The sequence below is a fragment of the Coregonus clupeaformis genome, chromosome 18, assembly GCF_020615455.1.
Source record: "Coregonus clupeaformis isolate EN_2021a chromosome 18, ASM2061545v1, whole genome shotgun sequence".
Taxonomy (NCBI): Eukaryota; Metazoa; Chordata; class Actinopteri; order Salmoniformes; family Salmonidae; genus Coregonus; species Coregonus clupeaformis.
In genome coordinates this window covers 17637462-17664587 of record NC_059209.1, presented here as the reverse complement: position 1 = coordinate 17664587, position 27126 = coordinate 17637462, and the positions used below count along the sequence as shown (strand labels likewise).

The 27126-nt window shown below is 42.8% G+C and overlaps 1 protein-coding gene across 3 annotated transcripts in view; it reads right to left on the bottom strand.

The window, feature by feature from the left end:
- The window catches only part of LOC121550210 (voltage-dependent N-type calcium channel subunit alpha-1B), a 137388-nt gene that overhangs the window by 24911 nt on the left and 85351 nt on the right, over positions 1-27126 (bottom strand). For 2 of the 3 annotated variants that reach the window (XM_041862357.2, XM_041862358.2), the window contains exons 13-21: positions 26439-26565; positions 25679-25808; positions 19404-19463; positions 18574-18680; positions 17846-17857; positions 16550-16570; positions 13543-13639; positions 13245-13405; positions 464-601 (exon numbers count right to left, since the gene is read on the bottom strand). In XM_041862357.2, the coding sequence (XP_041718291.2) occupies positions 464-601; positions 13245-13405; positions 13543-13639; positions 16550-16570; positions 17846-17857; positions 18574-18680; positions 19404-19463; positions 25679-25808; positions 26439-26565 (853 nt within the window). The remainder of the gene's footprint in view (positions 1-463; positions 602-13244; positions 13406-13542; positions 13640-16549; positions 16571-17845; positions 17858-18573; positions 18681-19403; positions 19464-25678; positions 25809-26438; positions 26566-27126) is intronic. The other variant, XM_041862359.2, reaches the window with a different exon arrangement.

The window sequence follows — 27126 nt, the reverse complement described above, 5'->3', positions numbered from 1 at the left end:
TGCATTGATATTCAAATTATTATTACATTCTAAAATATGTGAGAATAATGTGGATATTGCCTGACTAAATAGATTAGATGCATGCATGGCGATTTTTCTGTAGCCTATGAGGCCAATGCAGGCACACATAACAAAGCCATGAATAGTGGTAGCATTAATCTCACCATTTGAATCTCACCATCACTGTTTTTTTAATGAGAAAGTGACCAAAACCAGGTTCCTTTTTTAATGGAAGGATTTGTATGGAAAGCCAAGTTGAAGACATATGTAAGTCTGTCTGTCTGTCTGTCTGCAGGGCCACAGCACATTCTCAGAACATATCCCCAGGCCTGTTCACCCTCTACTGTTCTACTGTCTGTCTGTCTGTCTGTCTCTCTGTATCTGTCTGAGAGCCACATCATATTCTCAGAACATATCCCCACCAGAGACCGCTACTGAAAAGGAGCCTGGAAAGTGTACTTACTCGGGCCAGCCCTCTCCGGTGGACACAGTGAAGAGAGTGAGGAAGGCCCACAGCACATTGTCATAGTGGAACTCATACTTCTTCCACACCCGAGGCTGGGCGGCCACCTCATCTTTATCGTAGTCCAGGAAATTACCTCTGTTTAGGGGAGAGAGAGAGAGAGAGAGAGAGAGAGAGCGCGAGAGAGAGAGAGAGAGAGCGAGAGAGAGAGAGAGAGAGAGAGAGAGAGAGAGAGAGAGAGAGAGAGAGAGAGAGAGAGAGAGAGAGAGAAAAGAGAGAGAAAGAGATGGAACAACTTACTGCACACATGAACACATACAGGAATATGAATACTCAGATACTCCTTTGATTAGATTGACAAGACACTGCCCATGTGACAAATCAATAAGATACCCAAACAAAAACACAAAATTAATGCAATTATCTTCAAAGCAGCACTGGACTGTTCTTCTCTCTATGGGGGAAGATACACTATATATACAAAAGTATGTGGACACCCCTTCAAATTAGTGGATTCGGTTATTTCAGCCACACACATTGCTGACAGGTGTATAAAATCGAGCACACAGCCATGCAATCTCCATAGACAAACATTGGCAGTAGAATGGCCTTACTGAAGAGCTCAGTGACTCACAGTCATAGGATGCCACCTTTCCAACAAGTCAGTTCGTCAGATTTCTGCCCTGCTAGAGCTGCCCCGGTCAACTGTAAGTGCTGTTATTGTGAAGTGGAAACATCTAGCAGCAATAACGGCTCAGCCGCAAAGTGGTAGGCCACACAAGCTCACAGAACGGGGCCACAGAGTGCTGAAGCGCGTAGCACGTAAAAATTGTCTGTCCTCGGTTGCAACACTCACTACCGAGTTCCAAACTGCCTCTGGAAGCAACATCAGCACAATAACTGTTCGTCGGGAACTTCAGGAAATGGGTTTCCATGGCCGAGCAGCCGCAGACAAGCCTAAGATCACCATGTGCAATGCCAAGTGTCGGCTGGAGTGGTGTAAAGCTTGCCGCCATTGGACTCTGGAGCAGTGGAAACGCGTTCTTTGGAGTGATGAATCACTGGCAGTCCGACGGACAAATCTGGGTTTGGCGGATGCCAGGAGAATGCTACCTGCCCCAATGCATAGTGCCAACTGTAAAGTTTGGTGGAGGAGGAATAATGGTCTGGGGCTGTTTTTCATGGCCGCTTAGTTCCAGTGAAGGGAAATCTTAACGCTACAGCATACAATGACATTTTAGACGATTCTGTGCTTTCAACTTTGTGGTAACATTTTGGGGAAGGCCCTTTTCTGTTTCAGCATGACAATGCCCCCGTGCACAAAAGTGAGGTCCATACAGAAATGGTTTGTCGAGATCGGTGTGGAAGAACTTGACTGGCCTGCACAGAGCCCTGACCTCAACCCCATCGAACATCTTTGGGATGAATTGGAATGCCGACTGTGTCGTGGAGAATTGTCCTTATTCTTAATAAAAACCAAAGTATTCCAGAGATTTTGTAGAAGTAAGATAGACTTTATTACAATTAGACAAAAGCCGAGGTGGTCTGCAGAGCATCTGAATTCCAAACACTTTGCCCTCAGTTTATATACAGTTCTATTCCTGCACATTTTACATACGTTTTAGCTTAATCCCTCCCTGTTTAGTTCTTCCACCATTGTCTCCAAATCTCCATCTTTTGACCGCTCCGCCCACTCTCTTAATTTATGATAGTGGCGAAATCTGACTTCTCTTCCTCCTATGTATTCAGACTTAGAAACATCCCATCTAACCCATAACACATTATAAAACATTTCAATCAATACTTAAATATGGTTTAAACATGGCAGGTCCATAACCCATTCTCAACCATATACATTTAAGACATTCCTAGCAGTATAACCAGTTCTCAGACATGTACAGTTCTCATGGATAGTGTATATTTCCCACACATAGTAAGAATGAGCAGGCCCATTCCCAGGAGCCATGTCCTGACTCTGTCTCAGGCTCCCTCCTTGTACACTCTGTTTCACTTAGTCTAACTGCTTGTCTTTGTGATTAACTAAAGTTTCAAAATATGTAACTATGTTCAACCTGTAATTTTAACTTATAGTTTACTTGGGAGTCTACTGAAAAATGGGTTTCTTTCCTGTCTATCTACATGTCTGCTTGGTCTCCTTTTCATATCATACCGGAACCTCCTCTTTATCCAAACAGCCACCCTCCCTGGACCTTGAGCCACTATGGTTTCTTCTTGTGACTATGTGTATGTGGCTATGTGTATTGGGTCAGGCTATGTGTATCGGGTCATAGCGCACAAACAAGTGATAACGTTAGTTCCATTGCTATTCCTATCTCCACACAGCTGCACCCTTGGAAGATTGTAAAAGACAGGATGAACTGAAAAACGGTGGTCACTCTGAGGCTCTTAGTCCTGACCGTGTGACCAGGTTACTCAGAATCAACGACAAACAATATAGGTCTATACAGGTCTATCTGTTCCTGAAGTTTATCTCCATCCCATGTCCTTGACTACACACCCAGACCAGCTGCAGGGAGCTAGAGGGAACCATCCTTTCTCAGAAGCACAGCATTTGCACTAAATAAATGTCTCTACTATTGTTTAATTGGTTCTTAATCCATAGGCATATAGAGCATATACAGTCGTGGTCAAAAGTTTTCAGAATGACACAAGTATTAGTCTTCACAAAGTTCGCTGCTTCAGTGTTTTTAGATATTTTTGTCAGATGTTACTATGGTATACTGAAGTATAATTACAAGCATTCCATAAGTGTCAAAGGCTTTTATTGACAATTACATTAAGTTTATGCAAAGAGTCAATATTTGCAGTGTTGACCCTTCTTTTTCAAGACCTCTGCAATCCGCCCTGGCATGCTGTCAATTAACTTCTGGGCCACATCCTGACTGATGGCAGCCCATTCTTGCATAATCAATGCTTGGAGTTTGTCAGATTTTGTGGGTTTTTGTTTGTCCACCCGCCTCTTGAGGATTGACCACAAGTTCTCAATGGGATTAAGGTCTGGGGAGTTTCCTGGCCATGGACCCAAAAGTTAGATTTTTTGTTCCCCGAGCCACTTAGTTATCACTTTTGCCTTATGGCAAGGTGCTCCATCATGCTGGAAAAGGCATTGTTCGTCACCAAACTGTTCTTGGATGGTTGGGAGAAGTTGCTCTCGGAGGATGTGTTGGTACCATTCTTTATTCATGGCTGTGTTCTTAGGCAAAATTGTGAGTGAGCCCACTCCCTTGGCTGAGAAGCATCCCCACACATGAATGGTCTCAGGATGCTTTACTGTTGTCATGACACAGGACTGATGGTAGCGCTCACCTTGTCTTCTCCAGACAAGCTTTTTTCCGGATGCCCCAAACAATCGGAAAGGGGATTCATCAGAGAAAATTACTTTACCCCAGTCCTCAGCAGTCCAATCCCTGTACCTTTTGCAGAATATCAGTCTGTCCCTGATGTTTTTCCTGGAGAGAAGTGGCTTCCTCACTGTCCTTCTTGACACCAGGCCATCCTCCAAAAGTCTTCGCCTCACTGTGCGTGCAGATGCACTCACACCTGCCTGCTGCCATTCCAGAGCAAGCTCTGCACTGGTTGTGCCCCGATCCTACAGCTGAATCAACTTTAGGAGACGGTCCTGGCGCTTGCTGGACTTTCTTGGGCGCCCTGAAGCCTTCTTCACAACAATTGAACCTCTCTCCTTGAAGTTCTTGATGATCTGATAAATGGTTGATTTAGGTGCAATCTTACTAGCAGCAATATCCTTGCCTGTGAAGCCCTTTTTGTGCAAAGCAATGATGACGGCACGTGTTTCCTTGCAGGTAACCATGGTTAACAGAGGAAGAACAATGATTTCAAGCACCACCCTCCTTTAAAAGCTTCCAGTCTGTTATTCTAACTCAATCAGCATGACAGAGGGATTTCCAGCCTTGTCCTCGTCAACACTCTCACCTGTGTTAACGAGAGAATCACTGACATGATGTCAGCTGGTCCTTTTGTGGCAGGGCTGAAATGCAGTGGAAATGTTTTTTGGGGATTAAGTTCATTTTCATGGCAAAGAGGGACTTTGCAATTAATTGCAATTCATCTGATCACTCTTCATAACATTATGGAGTATATGCAAATTTCCATCATAAAAACTGAGGCAGCAGACATTGTGAAAATTAATATTTGTGTAATTCTGAAAACGTTTGACCACGACTGTAGGCATTTCATTGTACAACATGCATAACACATATAATTGGTTTGTTATGTTATCTAATTAGTTAACTAAAAATCTCCCATAACTGCAAGCCAGGCCTAATCGCCCAACATCATTGCCGATCTCACTAATGCTCTTGTGGCTGAATGGAAGCAAGTCCCCGCAGCAATGTTCCAACATCTAATGGAAAGCCTTCCCAGAAGAGAGGAGGCTGTTACACAGTGCATTCAGAAAGTATTCAGATCCCTTGACTTTTTCCACATTTTGCTACGTTACAGCCTTATTCTAAAATGGATTAAATAAAAAATTTCCTTCATCAATCTACACATAATACCCCATAATGACAAAGAAAAAAACTTTTTTTTTTTACATTTTTGCAAATGTATTACCAATAAAAAACAGAAATACCTTATTTGCATAACTATTCAGACCCTTTGCTATGAGACTCGAAATTGAGCACAGGTGCATCCTGTTTCCATTGATCATCCTTGAGATGTTTCTACAGCTTGATTGGAGTCCACCTGTGGTAAATTCAATTGATTGGACATGCATTGGAAAGGCCCACAACTGTCTATATAAGTTCCACAGTTGACAGAGCATGTCAGAGCAAAAACCAAGCCATGAGGTCGAAGGAATTGTCCGTAGAGCTCCGAGACAGGATTGTGTCGAGGCACAGATCTGGGGAAGGGTACCAAAACATTTCTGCAGCATTGAAGGGCCCCAAGAACACAGTGGCCTCCATCATTCTTAAATGGAAGAAGTTTGGAACAACCAAGACTCTTCCTAGAGCTGGCCAAACTGAGCAATCGGGAGAGAAGGGCCTTCGTCAGGGAGGTGACCAAAAACCCAATGTCACTCTGACAGAGCTCCAGAGTTCCTCTGTGGAGATGGGAGAACCTTCCAGAAGGACAACGATCTCTGCAGCACTCCACCAATCAGGCTTTTATGGTAGAGTGGCCAGACGGAAGTCACTCCTCAGTAAAAGGCACATGACAGCCCGCTTGGAGTTTGCCAAAAGGCACCTAAAGGACTTTCAGACCATGAGAAACAAGATTCTCTGGTCTGATGAAACCAAGATTGAACTCTTTGGCCTGAATGCCAAGTGTCACATCTGGAGGAAACCTGGCACCATCCCTACGGTGAAGCATGGTGGTGGCAGCATCATGCTGTGGGGATGTTTTTCAGCGGAAGGGACTGGGAGATGAGTCAGGATCGAGGGAAAGATGAACGAAGCAAAGTACAGAGAGATCCTTGATGAAAACCTGCACCAGAGCCCTCAGGACCTCAGACTGGGGCGAAGGTTCACCTTCCAACAGGACAATGCCCCTAAGGACACAGCCAAGAGAACACAGGAGTGGCTTCGGGACAAGTCTCTGAATGTCCTTGAGTGGCCCAGCCAGAGCCCGGACTTTAACCTGATCGAACATCTCTGGAGAGACCTGAAAATAGCTGTGCAGCGACGCTCCCCATCCAACCTGACAGAGCTTGAGAGGATCTGCAGAGAAGAATGGGAGAAACTCCCCAAGTGTGCCAAGCTTGTAGCATCATACCCAAGAAGACTCAAGGCTGTAATCGTTGCCAAAGGTGCTTCAACAAAGTACTGAGTACTTATGTAAATGAATACTTATGTAAATGTCATATTTCATTTTTTAAATGTGCAAACATTTCTAAAAACCTGTTTTTGCTTTCTCATTATGGGGCATTGTGTGTAGATTGATGAGGAAAACAACTATTTCATTCATTTTAGAATAAGGCTGTAACGTAACAAAATGTGAAAGAAGTTAAGGGGTCTGAATACTTTCAGAATGCACTGTAGCAGCAAAGGGGGGACCAACTCCATATTAATGCCCATGATTTTGGAATGAGATATTCGACAAGCTGGTGTCCACATACTTTTGGTGGTGTAGTGTAATTGTACACTGGCATAGCGGCATTAACAGCTGCAAGCTAGAGCCAGGCAGGAAAACTGTCCCAGAATCAAAATGTATGACCAGACATGGGGCTCTATTTTAACAAACCTCTAACGCAATGGTAAATCTAAGCGCTGGTGGTTGCACTATAGGTTTGGGGGTGTGTCAGAATTTTTTTCACTATTTTCAAAAGCAAAATTATGGGCGCAGTAGCTGGCGGTGGCGCGAAAGGGCTTGGTTTTGATAAATAAAATAAGTTGAAGGTGTGTCGAGGCTTGACCCCTCACTGGCCAATCAGAACGTGGCTAAATATGTGGTTGCTTCAAGTTCTGTACAGAAACAAAATGTAGGCCTATCCCATATCCCATATATAAGCTAAACATTTTTGAACATGTTTTTGAACAGTAATTGCATGGATTCAATATGGAAATATATTGTTAACATAACATTCAAATTGAGGCCTACTGTAAAATGTTGTAAAATGCATAATGTCTTAGCTATGGAACTGCCAAACGTTGTCAATAAGCATGATTAAATTGACTATTGATGAGACCTAAAAAGACAGTGAATAATTCTAATAAAATTCAAATAAAATGAAACAACAACTTGTTTTAAATAGGCTATGTCTAAATACAGTTACAGGCTCCCCATGGGCAAATAATATTAGGCCTAAGACAAAGTAGACTATGGAGGGTTTTACACACAAACTTTTCACAACAGCTGGAAAAATATCCATATATACAGTGCCTTGCAAAAGTATTCATCCCCCTTGGCGTTTTTCCTATTTTGTTGCATTACAACCTGTAACTTCAATTGATTTTAATTTTAATTTCATGTAATGGACATACACAAAATAGTCCAAATTGGTGAAGTGAAATGAAAAAAATAACTTGTTTCAAAAAATTCTAAGAAATAAATCAAGGAAAAGTGGTGCGTGCGTATGTATTCACCCCCTTTGCTATGAAGCCCCTAAATATGATCTGGTGCAACCAATTACCTTCAGAAGTCACATTAGTTAAATAAAGTCCACCTGTGTGCAATCTAAGTGTCAAATGATCTCAGTATATATACAACTGTTCTCAAATGCCCCAGAGTCTGCAACACCACTAAGCAAAGGGCACCACCAAGCAAGCGGCACCATGGAAACCAAGGGGCTCAACAACAGGTCAGGGACAAAGTTGTGGAGAAGTACAGATCAGGGTTGGGTTATAAAAAAATATCAGAAACTTTGAACATCCCACGGAGCACCATTATCCATTATTAAAAAGTGGAAAGAATATGGCACCACAACAAACCTGCCAAGAGAGGGCCGCCCACCAAAACTCACGGACCAGGCAAGGAGGGAATTAATCAGAGAGGCAACAAAAAGACCAAAGATAAACCTGAAGGAGATGCAAAGCTCCACAGCAGAGATTGGAGTATCTGTCCATAGGACCACTTTAAGCCGTACACTCCACAGAGCTGGGCTTTACGGAAGAGTGGCCAGAAAAAAGCCATTGCTTAAAGAAAAAAAATGCTAACATGTTTGGTGTTCGCCAAGAAGTATGTGGGAGACTCCCCAAACATATGGAAGAAGGTACTCTGGTCAGATGAGACTAAAATTGAGCTTTTTGGCCATCAAGGAAAATGCTATGTCTGGCGCAAACCCAACACCTCTCATCACCCCGAGAACACCATCCCCACAGTGAAGCATGGTGGTGGCAGCATCATGCTGTGGGGATGTTTTTCATCGGCAGGGACTGGGAAACTGGTCAGAATTGAAGGAATGATGGATGGCGCTAAATACAGGGAAATTCTAGAGGGAAACCTGTTTCAGTCTTCCAGAGATTTGAGACTGGGACGGAGGTTCACCTTCCAGCAGGACAATGACGCTAAGCATACTGCTAAAGCAACACTCGAGTGGTTTAAGGGGAAACATTTAAATGTCTTGGAATGGCCTAGTCAAAGCCCAGACCTCAATCCAATTGAGAATATGTGGTATGACTTAAAGATTGCTGTACACCAGCGGAACCCATCCAACTGTCACGACTTCCTCTGAAGTTGCCTCCTCTCCTTGTTCGGGCAGGCTTTGGCGTTCGTCGTCACCGGCCTTCTAGCTACTGCCGCTCCTCATCTCATCATTCCATTTGTTTTGTCTTGTTTATTACACACACTTGGTTCATATCCCCTCATCAGTACCTGTATAAGTGTTCCCTCTGCCCCCTTGTCTTTGTGTGTGATTGTTTATTGTGGAGGATAGAGAAGCTCGGTGGAGCTCCGTGTATTTTGTATCGCCAGGTTATTTCCCAGTGTGTCCTGTATTTTCCAGTGTGCCTGTTTTGCACACTGGAGTGGTTGGACGCATTACTGAGTAACTCTGTGTTTAGGAATAAATCATGTTATTCTGTGATTTACCCTTCTGTGCCTGACTCCTTCGAAATCACCTCATCACACCAACTTGAAGGAGCTGGAGCAGTTTTGCCTTGAAGAATGGGCAAAAATCCCAGTGGCTAGATGTGCCAAGCTTATAGAGACATACCCCAAGAGACTTGAAGCTGTAATTGCTGCAAAAGGTGGCTCTAGTTAAGTTATATTTTTTTTGGTCTTATTTCTTGTTTGTTTCACAATAAAAAATATTTTGGATCTTCAAAGTGGTAGGCATGTTGTGTAAATCGAATGATACAAACCCCCAAAAAATCCATACCAGGTTGTAAGGACACAAAATAGGAAAAATGCCAAGGGGGGTGAATACTTTCGCAAGCCACTGTATATATATACAATACCAGTCAAAAGTTTGGACACACCTACTAATTCAAGGGTTTTTCTTTATTTTTACTATTTTCTATATTGTAGAATAATAGTGAAGACATAAAAACTATGAAATAACACATATGGAATCATGTACTAACCAAGAAAGTGTTAAATATATCAAAATATATTTTATATTTGACGGTCTTCGAACATCCATCCTTTGCCTTCATGACAGCTTTGCACACTCTTGGAATTCTCTCAACCAGCTTCATGAGGTAGTCACCTGGAATACATTTCAATTAACAGGTGTGCATTCTTAAAAGTTAATTTGTGGAATTTCCTTCCTTCTTAATGCGTTTGAGCCAATCAGTTGTGTTGTGAAAAGGTAGGGGTGGGTATACAGAAGATATCCCTATTTGGTAAAAGACTAAGTCCATAGAACATCTCAAATAAGCAAAGAGAAACGACAGTCCATGATTACTTTAAGATATGAAGGTCAGTCAATACGGAAAGTTTCAAGAACTTTGAAACTTTCTTCAAGTGCAATCGCAAAAACCATCAAGCGCTATGATGAAACTGGCTCTCATGAGGACCACCACAGGAATGGAAGACCCAGAGTTACCTCTGCTGCAGAGGATAAGTTCCTTTAGAGTTACCAGCCTCAGAAATTGCATCCCAAATAAATGCTTCACAGAGTTCAAGTAACAGACACATCTCAACATCAATTGTTCAGGGGGGATTGTGTGAATCAGGCCTTCGTGGTCGAATTGCTGTAAAGAAACCACTACTAAAGGACACCAATAATAAGAAGAGACCTGCTTGGGCCAAGAAACACCAGCAATGGACATTAGACCGGTGGAAATTTGTCCTTTGGTCTGGAGTCCAAATTTGAGATTTTTGGTTCAAACTGCCATGTCTTTGTGAGACGCGGTGTGGGTGAATGGATGATCTCCGCATGTGTAGTTCCCACCGTAAAGCATGGAGGAGAAGGTGTAATGGTGTGGGGGAGCATTGCAGGTGACACTGTCTGTGATTTATTTAGAATTCAAGGCACACTTAACCAGCATGGCTACCACAGCATTCTGCAGCAACAAGCCATCCCATCTGGTTTGGGCTTAGTGGGACTATCATTTGTTTTTCAACAGGACAATGACCCAAAACACACCTCCAGGCTGTGTAAGGGCTTTTACCAAGAAAGAGAGTGATGGAGTGCTGGATGAGTTGGACTGCAGAGTGATGGAAAAGCAGCCAACAAGTGCTCAGCGTATGCAGAAACTCCTTCAAGACTGTTGGAAAAGCATTCCAGGTGAAGCTGGTTGAGCGAATGCCAAGAGTGTGCAAAGCTGTCATCAAGGCAAAGGGTGGCTATTTGAAGAATCTCAAATATAAAATAACTTTAACACTTTTTTGGTTACTACATGATTCCATATGTGTTATTTTATAGTTTTTATATATACAGTTGAAGTCGGAAGTTTACATACACTTAGGTTGGAGTCATTAAAACTCATTTTTCAACCACTCCACAAATTTCTTGTTAACAAACTATTGTTTTGGCAAGTCGGTTAGGACATCTACTTTGTGCATGACACAAGTCATTTTTCCAACAATTGTTTACAGACAGATTATTTCACTTATAATTCACTGTATCACAATTCTAGTGGGTCAGAAGTTTACATACACTAAGTTGACTTTGCCATTAAACAGCTTGGAATATTCCAGGAAATGATGTCATGGCTTTAGAAGCTTCTGATAGGCTAATTGACATCATTTGAGTCAATTGGAGGTGTACCTGTGGATATATTTCAAGGCCTACCTTCAAACTCAGTGCCTCTTTGCTTGACATCATGGGAAAAACAGAAGAAATCAGCCAAGACCTCAGAAAATAAATTGTAGACCTCCACAAGTCTGGTTCATCATTGGGAGCAATTTCCAAATGCCTGAAGGTACCACATTCATCTGTACAAACAATAGTACGCAAGTATAAACACCATGGGACCACGCAGCCATCATACCGCTCAGGAAGGAGACGCGTTCTGTCTCCTAGAGATGAACGTACTTTGGTGCAAAAAGTGCAAATCAATCCCAGAACAACAGCAAAGGACCTTGTGAAGATGCTGGAGGAAACAGGTACAAAATTATCTATATCCACAGTAAAACGAGTCCTATATTGACATAACCTGAAAGGCCGCTTAGCAAGGAAGAAGCCACTGCTCCAAAATTGCCATAAAAAAGCCAGACTACAGTTTGCAACTGCACATGGGGACAAAGATCGTCGTTTTTGGAGAAATGTCCTCTGGTCTGATGAAACAAAAATAGAACTGTTTGGCCATAATGAGCATCGTTATGTTTGGAGGAAAAAGGGGGTTGCTTGAAAGTCAAAGAACACCATCCCAACAGTGATGCACGGGGGTGGTAGCATCATGCTGTGGGGGTGCTTTGCTGCAGGAGGGACTGGTGCACTTCACAAAATAGATGGCATCATGAGGAAGGAAAATTATGTGGATATATTGAAGCAACATTTCAAGACATCAGTCAGGAAGTTAAAGCTTGGTCGCAAATGGGTCTTCCAAATGGACAATGACCCAAGCATACTTCCAAAGTTGTGGCAAAATGGCTTAAGGACAACAAAGTCAAGGTATTGGAGTGGCCATCACAAAGCCCTGACCTCAATCCTATAGAACATTTGTGGGCAGAACTGAAAAAGCGTGTGTGAGCGTGAAGGCCTACAAACCTGACTCAGTTACAGCAGCTCTGTCAGGAGGAATGGGCCAAAATTCACCCAACTTATTGTGGGAAGCTTGTGGAAGGCTACCCGAAACGTTTGACCCAAGTTAAACAATTTAAAGGCAATGCTACCAAATACTAATTGAGTGTATGTAAATTTCTGACCCACTGGGAATGTGATTAAAGAAATAAAAGCTTAAATAAATCATTCTGTCTACTATTATTCTGACATTTCACATTCTTAAAATAAAGTGGTGATCCAAACTTACCTAAGACAGGGATTTTTTACTAGGATTAAATGTCAGGAATTGTGAAAAACTGAGTTTAAATGTATTTGGCTAAGGTGTATGTAAACTTCCGACTTCAACTGTATAAATATCAACTCACCGTTACTGCTCTTAAATATATATAGCTAAAGCTTACCCGCGATTTGACAGTTAGGTCCAACAGAGGAAAGTGGAAGATGCATTTTTTTACAAAATGATCAACGAAAAACAATAAGCAGTCTTTTAGATAACCTGATGTTCCTAAACAGGCTTCCTACAAGTCACCGACACCTTTCATGAAATGGGGATCGCACATAATGAGTCCAATCGTTTCACAGAAGCTCAACAGAAATAATGTCCAATATATATAAAAAAGCGGAATGTCTTTTGACTGTTTTGCTGCTTGTGATATGTTAATAAAACATTTGTGATATACATAAATAAGGCTACTGTGTGCACCACCGTTGGCAAAATCAATGTCATAACCAATTGAGTTACCCCTAAGACTAGCTTTTGGTCGGTTTTAAATATTCCTAGTTGTGTTCACTGAAATTGGCATATTGGCGCAAATTTTTAAGAACACCCCTCAAATATTTCCACCCCTCCCACCTCAGCGCAAGCCAGTTGATGTTAGACTGGTAAAATGCCAAACCTGACGTACTGGCAAATGTGCCAGTTTTTACATAACGAAATTAGAACCTACGGTGCGTTTGACACTTGTGCCTCCTTACTGCCAGCCAAAAATAGAGCCCCTGGGCTGTACCACCACAGCTACCCTGGAGGGGGAGCCCTCCCTATAGCTGTTACCGTTATTCCATGTTTTGCTATATCAATGTTGGGCCCAATGCCTTGGTGCCAAATTTGTTCATATGCCTTCTCCTGTTTCATTTCAAAATGCCCCTTCTTCTTGTGCCAGGCTTGGTCAGTGTACTGTACTGTAGACCTACCTGCAGTCTTTCTCCAGTCCCTTGGACTCATCGGTGCAGTAGAAGAACTTGCCCTTGAACAGCTGCACGGCGATGACAGCGAAGATGAACATGAAGAGCATGTAGACGATGAGGATGTTGAACACGTTCTTCAGGGAGTTGACCACGCAGTCAAACACAGCCTGGGAAACATGGGGCTGGGTTAGATACAGTACACACTGATGACTCTGTGTCCTGACAACACTCATCAATAAGTCAACACTAGTGAATACATGTGTAGTGTACAATGGGTCAGGTCGGGTAAAGTCCCATTCCGTACCTTCAGCTTGGGTAGGCGTTTGATGGTCTTGAGGGGCCGTAAGACTCTCAGCACTCTGAGGGACTTGATGGTGCTGATGTCCTTTCCTTTGGACCCTCTGCACAAGAAAAACACTAAGTTAGACAACAAACCAGTAAGGTCATCACTCAAACGCTAAACCCTGTGTGAAGGTAGTTGTATTCATAAACTGCTAAAATAACAATTGCATTAAAAAAGAGGCAAACCACTTGTGAAAAAAGTCAGTACCTTGTTGATAAATCGCTGTTGCTTTTAAAAGTTTCATGAATGGTAAGGTTTAGACTAAGAAACAGAAAGCATTTGAAGAATGCTCTCTAATGGTCTTGACCGAACGTGACTGGAAATGTTCTTACAATCAAAGGAAGTGGGGTGAGGAGGAGAACGGTTGGTACTATATTCCCATCTCCCACTACTAAAGACATTGTATTTTTAATAATACATTCAAAATGATTTCAACAGAATAATAATTGAGGTAAACATATTTGTCAAAGCTGTAGAAATTGTTTGTGACAACCAAGCACCCAGCCCCAATTGAGAATGGATTAGTAATTTCACATAGGCTCATGCCTCTCCATACCATTCAGATAGGTGTACTGTAGCATGTAATCCTGGATTACATGAGCGAATTAGACAGTTTGTGGATTTATAGCATGCAGAGTAGTAATTCCACAGAAATACATCTTCACTGAGAGTTACATCTCAACACATATTTCTCCATGCAAATAACACCAGAAAAATAAATCAAGTACGCTCGCACTATAGACTGTGTATCAGGTTTCTGCAGAAGAACCCATAACCAGTGGTACAAAATAAACGGTGATGTTTCTTTTAAAGGAACCAATGCTGTTTTCATACACAAAGTCGTTAAAATGAGATGGTGAGACTGACAGATGACTGAGGGAAAATATGAAAGGATGTCAGTGTAGAGTATTATGACTCATGGGGAAATACAGGAACAAGTGATTTATTAGACTTTCTCAGATACAATGGACGGAAGAACAGAAAATCTTTTGAACCAACATGTCAAGAAGTCTGAGCAGAATCCCATTAAGTCTCCATGTACATTAATGTTCCCTACAGACTCAGAAGAGCTCTTGCTGAATCAACACCTTGGGGAGCTGTGAGAATAGCAATAAAAGTGCAGGCATCTCCAAATGAAATACAACGAAGTGATACAAAATATTGCATGTTATATAAAATGTAAAATAATTTACCAATGTATGGTACAGTACACAAAATGGTAATGTATTTAAGGTAAAGCATCCCATTGGTGAAACATGGAGGGATTTGAATGACTCCAATTAACAGTCAGCAACACATAAATAACCAGTCAAAGATACTATGTGATACTTCACATTAATAAATGTGATATAAATAGACCTATTCAGACCTATTCTGGAAAGACTTCTCTTAAATGCAACGTTAACTCCTCTGTTGTTCAAGTAAATCCTACACAGCAGTCACTAATTTTCTCATCAACTTATAGATAAAGATAGACTTGTAAACATCTCAGCTTCTGGTGAAGATGACTAACATGGCACCAACAAGACAGTCCACGAGGAGGCAAATGGCAACAACAGAGAGAAACAAATCTGCCAACACACTCCATCTTCCCCTACTCTACCCTGCCTCCTCCCTCTGTCTGCTATCATCACACACACACACACACACACACACACACACACACACACACACACACACACACCACACACACACACCACTTCCCATCCAAGTGGGAATAAACGCCATCTTGTAACTCTGACTGGTATTCCCAACACAGCATGGCCATGTGATATGATGGTGTGGTTCCTCCCTCCCAGAGCTTCCAGTATAACGCGACTCTACCACAGCAGCATGCAACGTTCATGCTCTGATGCGCATTAGTCCAGCATGCTTTTTTCACAGTAAGTAGAGCCCATGGTTTGAGATCACAAAACACTCACACATGTAAAACCACACATGACATTCTGATAGCCTTCAAAGAACGTTTGACCAGCTTGGAGAAAAACATGTGACTTGGGAGTTTAATTGCGAGCGTTTGGAGTTTTCTACAGGGGCTGGATGGTGACAGAGCTATGAGACGCCAAGACAGTGGTTAAATACGTAATGAGGACATCATTCTCAGGTACAGGTGGCTGATGTGTACCATATGTCATCTCCCTGGAAGGAGAACAAAAACTGTCATCCAAAATAACCACCATGTCCTGTCTCAGCACCAGCTATTTTTACCACTACTCTAATGGTAGTCCTACACATGTAGGATCTTAATTTGAGCCATTTTGCTATAGCAGGAAAATAATCCTGCAGCAACAGGAAATGTGAATTATTATGTGGATTATAATTAATGGACATTTTTGTAGGGGTTGATACATTTTTCATTAGGGAAAATCAGGTCTGAAATTTGAAAGGGGAAATTACAAACTTCAGAAGCCTTTTTAAACCTCAAATACACTACAAGTTCTAAATGTCCTGCATTGCAGGAAAGTTCTCCTGCAACAGGGTCATCAAATTAAGATCCTACATCTGTAGTTCTCTCCCTGTCCGTGTGGAACAAGAATGTATTATGTTTTAATGTATATGTACTGACAGGGCTATACTTGGTGGGTCACCTAGGGAAAAGAGTTAACAGAATAAACATGAATGTGTGTTTATAATAGCTCAGAGTATTTGACTTGGGCATAGAAGATTGAAAATAAATACAAAAAGTCTACATAATGATTAGAATGGCCAGCATAGTCAGTGCTGATGCTGGGATTTGAGCCAATCATCAATAATGAACACATTTTACTTGAGCCTCCATTTACAGTAAGATTGGAGAGTGAACTCCCAGAAAGAGAGAGAGGTTTCTATTGAAGGCTATCAGAGTGACATGGCAAAGGCTCCCGGTCTGTAAAGGAAACCCTTTACTCATACAGGTTTAGAGACATGATCCTGGCCTAAGCAGAAGAAAGAGGGGTAGAGGGGTAAGAGGGGAGAGGGGGTTCCCCACCTGGGCACACCTTGTGGCGGTCTGATGGGGGAAAACACAAGATAAAGAGCACAATTATGACGTCTTCCCACACAGAAAATATGGATGTCTGCATAAACAGGTACAATCTAAACAATACAATATGGTGAATGGGAATGGGAATAGGCCTATAATGTATGAAATTGAGATGTTTGTCATTTACTGTACTATTCTGTTAGTGACAGACAGTTAAATGTTATTGTGAAAGTGAGAGGAACTGATCCGACTAGAAAAGGCCCTACGCCACATGGCAATATAGGCCCTAATAACACTTCATCAAGGATGATTGGGTTGCAAAATGGCTTTCATTTCTTCAAGGCAATGTTCATGAAACAGACAAGAAATCTAGTTGTGTTTGCCAAAAAGACACTCCTGACACTTGTTTTGGTTGCGCATGTAAGAGTGTGTTTCTTGTGTACTAGCAGACATATCCAACAGACAGAGGACATCTGACAGATGTGGAACGTCTGAAGGAAGATGGAACGATGACACGTTGTTGTTGTTGAGAGATTCAAGGAAGCACACTACACAAACAGTGTGTAGATGACACATCACGGTGGCGGTACGGTTCATTCCCAATGAGGCAGTGGATCACATTGACATGACAGGCAGAATGAGGCCCGGGACATGCAGGGAGAATAATGTCTATCCATCAACATCAACACGGCTGGCTGTCTGTTAGAGTGGCTAGGGGAGAGTGATGGATACCAGAGGCAGTGCTGTAAACAAACAAAGTGGGAATGTAGGTTGGTACTGTATGGTCAGTAAGCAGTCAACAATACCTTGATGACACCATAACAGTTTAAACACACTCTAAAGTGGTGATCTTTCTTACTACCTTGTATGAGTAGTAGCCACTTAATTAAATGTGTTTGGTGAGTAGGTCCATTTGTAATCATAACATTAGCTGATATAGAGTAGTAGGATAATTCTCATCACAGCAACAGATGTATTGGTCTAGTGTGGTCCTGGTGAATATGTAGTCACACTGAGGTGACATGCCCCCTATAGCGGAGGGGAACATGGAACAGGACAGAGGATCTATGGTCAAGCAGATAAATGTGAGAGAAGACAAGTGGACTATGAAAAGATGAAGAGAAGAGAGAGAGATGAGTGTGTCCCAGAACAAAACGGGCCTATGGACTGAGCATAGCTCACACAAACAGAGACAGGCAAGATGAGAGAGAGAGAGAGAGAGAGAGAGAGAGAGAGAGAGAGAGAGAGAGAGAGAGAGAGAGAGAGAGAGAGAGGCAGAGAGAGAGAGAGAGAAAGCATTACCCCATGAAGCTCCTTCAAGAGATCCAAGCCACAAGGAAACAGAAGAGGAACTTTGAGTCAACAGCGCACATAACACTTGCGTACACACACACACATTGCACACTTCACACACACACAGCATGAAATAGAGCATTTTGTGGAGGTTAATGCAATTACAATCCTTACTGCAAAACACCCCAACTGGTTGCTCTATCAGCAAATAAATGAACATGACATTATGCATTCCTATTTTCCCATTGTGTTGTTATGGAACTAATGGTAGATTCTGGCAGCAGCAGCATTACCAGGTGTACAGGATAATTACCCTAAACCCATGGAGACTCTCTCTCTCCCGGACTAATCACAGTGTTTCACCTGAATTGCCATATTCTCATTCTCACAAATAATCACAACAAAAACAGTTGGCCCAAAAACTTGTCCCAAAGACTGAGCCAATAATGAATACAATATTGCTGCAGTAAAGGTAGCAGACATCATCATTCAGGAGGACATATTATATTGTATTGATACAAGGAATTTGATTCTGAGGAATTTCACAGATGGGAAATGACAGATGAATTATAGTGCATGTAAATTCGAAAGAGAAAAGCAGGCAGAGTATGTCTACATATTTTACAACCACAGTGTCTGGGAAAGTGCAGTTTATCAGTTTATTTTGTCAAATTTGCCTTGTGCAATTATTTTATTTTATGAATTGATAAATGTTACTAAGAAAATATACAACTTACGAAAATGCAAATGCCACCAGTGCTCCACTGACCACAATGAAGTCCAGAATGTTCCAGAGATCTCTGAAGTAAGAACCAGGATGGAGCAGGAGGCCCAGGTCAACCATCTGGACCAATCAGAGAGCAGGGTTAGATGGCTACAGTACACTGAGGGTGGGTGTAATGATGTCATGTCATAGTATTGTGAGGACAGAGGAAGAGTTAAGAGATGAGTGGTTTGGGGCCATGAAGTCTACATTCCATTATGTCAAAGTAGATTACTGATGTTTAGGATAGCATGAGTGATGTTTAGGATAGTGACTTGGGGTAAAGAGTGATGAACATCAAAGACAGGGAGTGCCCATGGAGACTTGCCAGATGTATGCCAGGAGGAGGGTAATAAAGGGTATATAAGATAGAGTGTTTTCTTTGTTCAAGTTAGTTCGTAGCATCAAGGGCAAAGCTCTGGTCATTGTTGTCACGAACCCGGTACCGATCATTAAATAATTGCATGAACTTTTTACAAAGTGTCTCAGTATATCCTTGCATCCTTGATTCTTTGAACACCCGAGAAACTCATCATAACAGTGGGGCAACCTCCTATAGTCATACTAAGTATTCAATGAAAGTGCTCTCATTGAGTCATGCATTTCAATAAACACAGGATGTGGCATGAGGCCAATACAACTAGAGGAGTAACGGAATGAAAAACAAAGAAATACATTCTAGACAAATATTGTGGAAATCTAAGACAGCTGCCAAAAAGGATCTGAAAACATGTTATTTTTGTTCAGTCATTTAGTATGTAGTACAAATTTAATTTCATGACATGTGCCTATCCAAGCTCTTACCTTAATCACCATCTCAAATGTGAAAACTCCCGTAAAGACGTAGTCCAGATACTTGAGCACCTGAACAGGAGAGAGTCAGTGCAAGAGAAAAACACAGCCAAGTGGCAATGCAAAACTCATTATTCCTCTAGCTCATTTGAACAGCTGCCTGATCTTCTCCTTGCTTACAGATATATTTGGATGAACTTTGTTGTCACACCTGTTGTTGTTTTTTAAATGTCTAACTGCATCAAATAAAATAAAATCGTATTGGTCGTGTACACATATTTTGCAGATGTTATCACAGGTGCAGCAAAATGCTTATGTTTCTAGCTCCAACAGTGCAGTAATACCTAACAATACAAAACAATACACACAAATCCAAAAAATTCAAAGAAAGAAATGAAGAAATATCAGAAAGAGCAATGTCAATGTCCGGAATATAAATATATACAGTGGGGAGAACAAGTATTTGATACACTGCCGATTTTGCAGGTTTTCCTACTTACAAAGCATGTAGAGGTCTGTAATTTTTATCATAGGTACACTTCAACTGTGAGAGACGGAATCTAAAACAAAAATCCAGAAAATCACATTGTATGATTTTTAAGTAATCAATTTGCATTTTATTGCATGACATAAGTATTTGATCACCTACCAACCAGTAAGAATTCCGGCTCTCACAGACCTGTTAGTTTTTCTTTAAGAAGCCCTCCTGTTCTCCACTCATTACCTGTATTAACTGCACCTGTTAGAACTTCGTTACCTGTATAAAAGACACCTGTCCACACACTCAATCAAACAGACTCCAACCTCTCCACAATGGCCAAGACCAGAGAGCTGTGTAAGGACATCAGGGATACAATTGTAGACCTGCACAAGGCTGGGATGGGCTACAGGACAATAGGCAAGCAGCTTGGTGAGAAGGCAACAACTGTTGGCGCAATTATTAGAAAATGGAAGAAGTTCAAGATGACGGTCAATCACCCTCGGTCTGGGGCTCCATGCAAGATCTCACCTCGTGGGGCATCAATGATCATGAGGAAGGTGAGGGATCAGCCGAGAACTACACGGCAGGACCTGGTCAATGACCTGAAGAGAGCTGGGACCACAGTCTCAAAGAAAACCATTAGTAACACACTACGCCGTCATGGATTAAAATCCTGCAGCGCACGCAAGGTCCCCCTGCTCAAGCCAGCGTATGTCCAGGCCCGTCTGAAGTTTGCCAATGACCATCTGGATGATCCAGAGGAGGAATGGGAGAAGGTCATGTGGTCTGATGAGACAAAAATATAGCTTTTTGGTCTAAACTCCACTCGCCGTGTTTGGAGGAAGAAGAAGGATGAGTACAACCCCAAGAACACCATCCCAACCGTGAAGCATGGAGGTGGAAACATAATTCTTTGGGGATGCTTTTCTGCAAAGGGGACAGGACGACTGCACCGTATTGAGGGGAGGATGGATGGGGCCATGTATCGCGAGATCTTGGCCAACAACCTCCTTCCCTCAGTAAGAGCATTGAAGATGGGTCGTGGCTGGGTCTTCCAGCATGACAACGACCCGAAACACACAGCCAGGGCAACTAAGGAGTGGCTCCGTAAGAAGCATCTCAAGGTCCTGGAGTGGCCTAGCCAGTCTCCAAACCTGAACCCGATAGAAAATCTTTGGAGGGAGCTGAAAGTCCGTATTGCCCAGCGACAGCCCCGAAACCTGAAGGATCTGGAGAAGGTCTGTATGGAGGAGTGGGCCAAAATCCCTGCTGCAGTGTGTGCAAACCTGGTCAAGACCTACAGGAAACTTATGATCTCTGTAATTGCAAACAAAGATTTCTGTACCAAATATTAAGTTCTGCTTTTCTGATGTATTAAATACTTATGTCATGCAATAAAATGCAAATTAATTACTTAAAAATAATACAATGTGATTTTCTGGATTTTTGTTTTAGATTACGTCTCTCACAGTTGAAGTGTACCTATGATAAAAATTACAGACCTCTACATGCTTTGTAAGTAGGAAAACCTGCAAAATCGGCAGTGTATCAAATACTTGTTCTCCCCACTGATATATATATATATATATATATATATATATATATATATATATATATATATATATGATGGTATGTATAGACAGTATGGACAGTATATGAATAGAAAAGGTGTGTACAGCAGTAGTTATATAGGATGAGCGTTGACTAGAATACAGTATATACATATGAAGCGGGTAAAACAGTATGTAAACACTATTATACAACGTGTGGGTCTAATCCTGGATACTGATTGATTAAAACTGCATTCCAGACGGTGTCTATTTAAGCAATAAGGCACGAGGGGGTGTGGTATATGGCCAAATATACCACGGCTAAGGGCTGTTCTTGGGTACGACATAACGTGGAGTGCCTGGATACAGCCCTTAGCCGTGGTATATTGGCCATATAACACAAACCCCAGAGGTGCCTTATTGCTATTATAAACTGGTTACCAACGTAATTAGAGCAGTAAAAATAAATGTTTTGTCATACCTGTGGTATACGGTCTGATATACCATGGCTGTCAGCCAATTAGCATTCAGGGCTCGAACCACCCAGTTTATAATCCACAAATTGCCACCGGCTAAATCTATGATGTTGAAATGCCTATTTACTCTGTTCCATCTGACTGCTCAATCCACTGTCTCATCAGCTCAGCCAGGCAATTTATATACACTGCTCAAAAAAATAAAGGGAACACTAAAATAACATATCCTAGATCTGAATGAATGAAATAATCTTATTAAATACTTTTTTCTTTACATAGTTGAATGTGCTGACAACAAAATCACACAAAAATTATCAATGGAAATCAAATGTATCAACCGATGGAGGTCTGGATTTGGAGTCACCCTCAAAATCAAAGTGGAAAACCACACTACAGGCTGATCCAACTTTGATGTAATGTCCTTAAAACAAGTCAAAATGAGGCTCAGTAGTGTGTGTGGCCTCCACGTGCCTGTATGACCTCCCTACAATGCCTGGGCATGCTCCTGATGAGGTGGCGGATGGTCTCCTGAGGGATCTCCTCACAGACCTGGACTAAAGCATCCGCCAACTCCTGGACAGTCTGTGGTGCAACGTGGAGTTGGTGGATGGAGCGAGACATGATGTCCCAGATGTGCTCAATTGGATTCAGGTCTGGGGAACGGGCGGGCCAGTCCATAGCATCAATGCCTTCCTCTTGCAGGAACTGCTGACACACTCCAGCCACATGAGGTCTAGCATTGTCTTGCATTAGGAGGAACCCAGGGCCAACCGCACCCAGCATATGGTCTCACAAGGGGTCTGAGGATCTCATCTCGGTAACTAATGGCAGTCAGGCTACCTCTGGCGAGCACATGGAGGGCTGTGCAGCCCCCCAAAGAAATGCCACCCCACACCATGACTGACCCACCGCCAAACCGGTCATGCTGGAGGATGTTGCAGGCAGCAGAACGTTCTCCACGGCGTCTCCAGACTCTGTCACGTCTGTCACGTGCTCAGTGTGAACCTGCTTTCATCTGTGAAGAGCACAGGGCGCCAGTGGCGAATTTGCCAATATTGGTGTTCTCTGGCAAATGCCAAACGTCCTGCACGGTGTTGGGCTGTAAGCACAACCCCCCACCTGTGGACGTCGGGCCCTCATACCACCCTCATGGAGTCTGTTTCTGACCGTTTGAGCAGACACGTGCACATTTGTGGCCTGCTGGAGGTCATTTTGCAGGGCTCTGGCAGTGCTCCTCCTGCTCCTCCTTGCACAAAGGCGGAGGTAGCAGTCCTGCTGCTGGGTTGTTGCCCTCCTACGGCCTCCTCCACGTCTCCTGATGTACTGGCCTGTCTCCTTGTAGCGCCTCCATGCTCTGGACACTACGCTGACAGACACAGCAAACCTTCTTGCCACAGCTCGCATTGATGTGCCATCCTGGATGAGCTGCACTACCTGAGCCACTTGTGTGGGTTGTAGACTCCGTCTCATGCTACCACTAGAGTGAAAGCACCGCCAGCATTCAAAAGTGACCAAAACATCAGCCAGGAAGCATAGGAACTGAGAAGTGGTCTGTGGTCACCACCTGCAAAACCAGTCCTTTATTGGGGGTGTCTTGCTTATTGCCTATAATTTCCACCTGTTGTCTATTCCATTTGCACAACAGCATGTGAAATGTATTGTCAATCAGTGTTGCTTCCTAAGTGGACAGTTTGATTTCACAGAAGTGTGATTGACTTGGAGTTACATTGTGTTGTTTAAGTGTTCCCTTTATTTTTTTGAGCAGTGTACAAGATCTACACTGTAAAAAGCATCTAGACATTATCTCCCATTTGGTTTTCAACAGCAGAGATTTGTAATAACCTTGCTGCCTGTCTCTCTGACATTTGCAACATTGTTTCAATATTGAAATTCGATCTCCAGCTGTCCTATGGTAATGAACGTGTCGGGAGTCGGGACAAGACAGATAGGATGGCAGCTTTTCTCAGCCAGTCAAAATCATGAATCAGCATGAAAATATGTCAATCATTATTTGAATATATTGGTAACCCGTTGTATAAAAGTGATAATGCCCTCGAAGCGGGTATTTGGAGGATATATTGGCACGGTTTGCCGGCCCGAGACGAACACACCCATGCCAATATATCCTCCAAACACTGGCTTCTCTGGCATTATCACTTAATTATAAAACTGGTTGTTTGGATCCTGGATGCTGATTGGAAGAGCAGCGTTCTAAGCCGTGCTGTATTGGCCATCAGAGAAACACCTATGCCTGCTAACAGTTCCATCTGAAAATTACAATTGCGCATCCATAAGAATATCATGTTCAGGTTGCTGTCTGAATCATCTCTTGTATTTATCTCAACTTGCACATTATTTCCCTTTGCTTCCAGACTAGTATTTAGTTTGGTACAGCGGGGGTTAATATAAGCCTCGCTGTATGCCTGTCCTACCTAGGAAACAATGTTTCACTTTTGAATTTCGATCTCTGTAGTACCATAGAGTAGACAACCTCGTCTGAGCCACATCATTATCATGGACATATCCAAGTAAATGCCAATTGAAAAAAAGCTCAAATGAAAATGCAGCTAGTGTACTGTCATTCCAGGTTCAATGTTTGACGTGACTGAGTTAGCTTAAGTTGGCTGGCTGGCTAGCTAGCTATCAAGTGACAAGAAGCCTGCATAGCAACCATTTCGTTTAGAATGGAAGACCAGTGCTTTTGCATAGCAACTTTGCAAAAATAATTAAGGACTGGGTCGAGTCTGTAGAAACATGACCAAAATAACTAACAACCAGATTTCTGTCCGGACTATATCTTCAGGTGGATGAATGAAATTGTATGAATTGACTTATCAAAATAAATGTTTTAATGAAAATATGTAATTCACTGTTATTTTAGTATGTTGGTAACAGTTTTATAAAAGCAATAAGGCACCCAAGGCAGTGATGTACCATGAATACAGTCACAAGTAAATGGGTGACTGGCCCTCCACTATCGCATTGGGCCTAACAACGCCATTTACCTGTGACTGTGTTCATGATACAGCACTGCCTCTTGTGACTTATTGCTTAATTAAAGTGACCAGTATTCAATGACTATGTACATAGGGCAGCACACTCTTAAGGTGCAGGTTAGAGTATTGGGTGGTAGCCGGCTAGTAACAGTGACTAAGTTCAGGGCAGGGTACTGGGCGGAGGCCGGCTAGTGGTGACTATTTAACAGTCTGATGGCCTCTATAGAAGCTGTTTTTTAAATCTCTCGGTCCCAGCTTTGATGCACATGTACTGTCTCCACCTTCTAGATGGTAGCGGGGTGAACAGGTCATGGCTTAATGATCTTCTTGGCCTTCCTGTGACACCGGGTGCTGTAGATGTCCTGGAGGGCAGGCAGTGTGCCCTCTGTGATGTGTTGGGATGACCGCACCACCCTCTGGAGAGCCCTGCGGTTGCAGACGGTGCAATTGCCGTACCAGGCGGAGATACAGCCTGACAGGATGCTCTGAATGGTGCATCTGTAGATGTTTGTGAGGGTCTTTTGGGCCAAGCCGAATTTGGCACTGTTGTGCCTTCTTCACCACACTGTCTGTGTGGATGGACCATTTCAGGTTGTGTGTGTCTGGCATGTCTGCCTGCCTGTGTGTGTGTGTTTGTGTGTCTACACGTACGTGAGTGTGTGTTGTGTGTGTGTACACGTGCCTGTGTGCCTGGCATTTCTGCCTGAGCGTGTGTGTTTGTGTTTGGCATGTCTGCCTGCCTGTGTGTGTGTGTGTGTGTGTGTGTGCGCATGCGTAGACTCACATTGTTGCGTGGAGCGTTGGCCTGGACAGGGTCCTCTGCAGCCAATGCAATGCTACTCATGGATATCACTACCAGGATACACATCTCAAAGTACCGCAGGCTCACAATGTAATGACACAGACGCCGCACCCTGGAGAGAGAGAGAGAGAGAGAGAGAGAGAGAGAGAGAGAGAGAGAGAGAGAGAGAGAGAGAGAGAGAGAGAGAGAGAGAGAGAGAGAGAGAGAGAGAGAGAGAGAGAGAGAGAGAGAGAGAGAGAGAGAGAGAGGAGAGAGAGAGAGAGAGAGAGGTCATATAGTCCATATATAGCTCACCTGAGAGACATCACACATAGACACTGTTCCTAGTAATGGCTGGCTGCATATAGATGGGCTATAACAGTGGCTGGCTGGCTGCTGATTTTGTTTTCTGTTAGTTGATTGTAGGTTAATGCAAAGGTTTATAAGCAATCTACGAATATGGATATTTGAGTGATTGTGTGGACTTAAAGGAAAGTGCTACTCGATTGCCTTTAAGACATGCACTAACATTTTAACAGCTTCGCTAAAGGAGTTAAATGTGGGGCCATATGACAATGTTAACATGCAGGGACTTGCTACATGGAAGGCAGAGTGTTTGTGGTGTGAATGGTGTGAGTGGTGTAGCATAGAGTGGTGTAGTGTAGAGTGGTGTAGCATAGAGTGGTGTAGTGTAGAGTGGTGTAGTGTAGAATGGTGTAGCATAGAGTGGTGTAGTGTAGAGCTGTCCATGCGGGCCACTCACACGTTGGTCTGGCCAAACACAAACATGGAGCTGTAAGGCAGGATGGGTCTGGGTCCACTCTGAGTCCGCTCCTCCAGGGTTTTCTTCTCGTCATTCATAGGCATGGTCTCACGGTCTATACTGTTCACTGGGACACAGACACAAAGGTTTAGATACACCTCAGAAACACAAGAACACTGAAGAAACAGTATTAGAGGGCAAATAGGTTTGCAGTACTGACTGGGGATAAGGGTTAGTGTTAAGGTTGGTACTGACTGGGGATAAGGGTTAGTGTTAAGGTTGGTACTGACTGGGGATAAGGGTTAGTGTTAAGGTTGGTACTGACTGGGGATAAGGGTTAGTGTTAAGGTTGGTACTGACTGGGGATAAGGGTTAGTGCTAAGGTTGGTACTGACTGGGGATAAGGGTTAGTGTGAAGGTTGGTACTGACTGGGGTTAAGGGTTAGTGTTAAGGTTGGTACTGACTAGGGATAAGGGTTAGTGTTAAGGTTGGTACTGACTGGGGATAAGGGGTTGTGTTGAGGTTGGTACTGACTGGGAATAGGGGTTAGTGTTAATGTTGGTACTGATTGGGGATAAGGGTTAGGGTTAATGTTGGTACTGACTGGGGATAAGGGTTAGTGTGAAGGTTGGTACTGACTGGGGTTAAGGGTTAGTGTTAAGGTTGGTACTGGCTAGGGATAAGGGT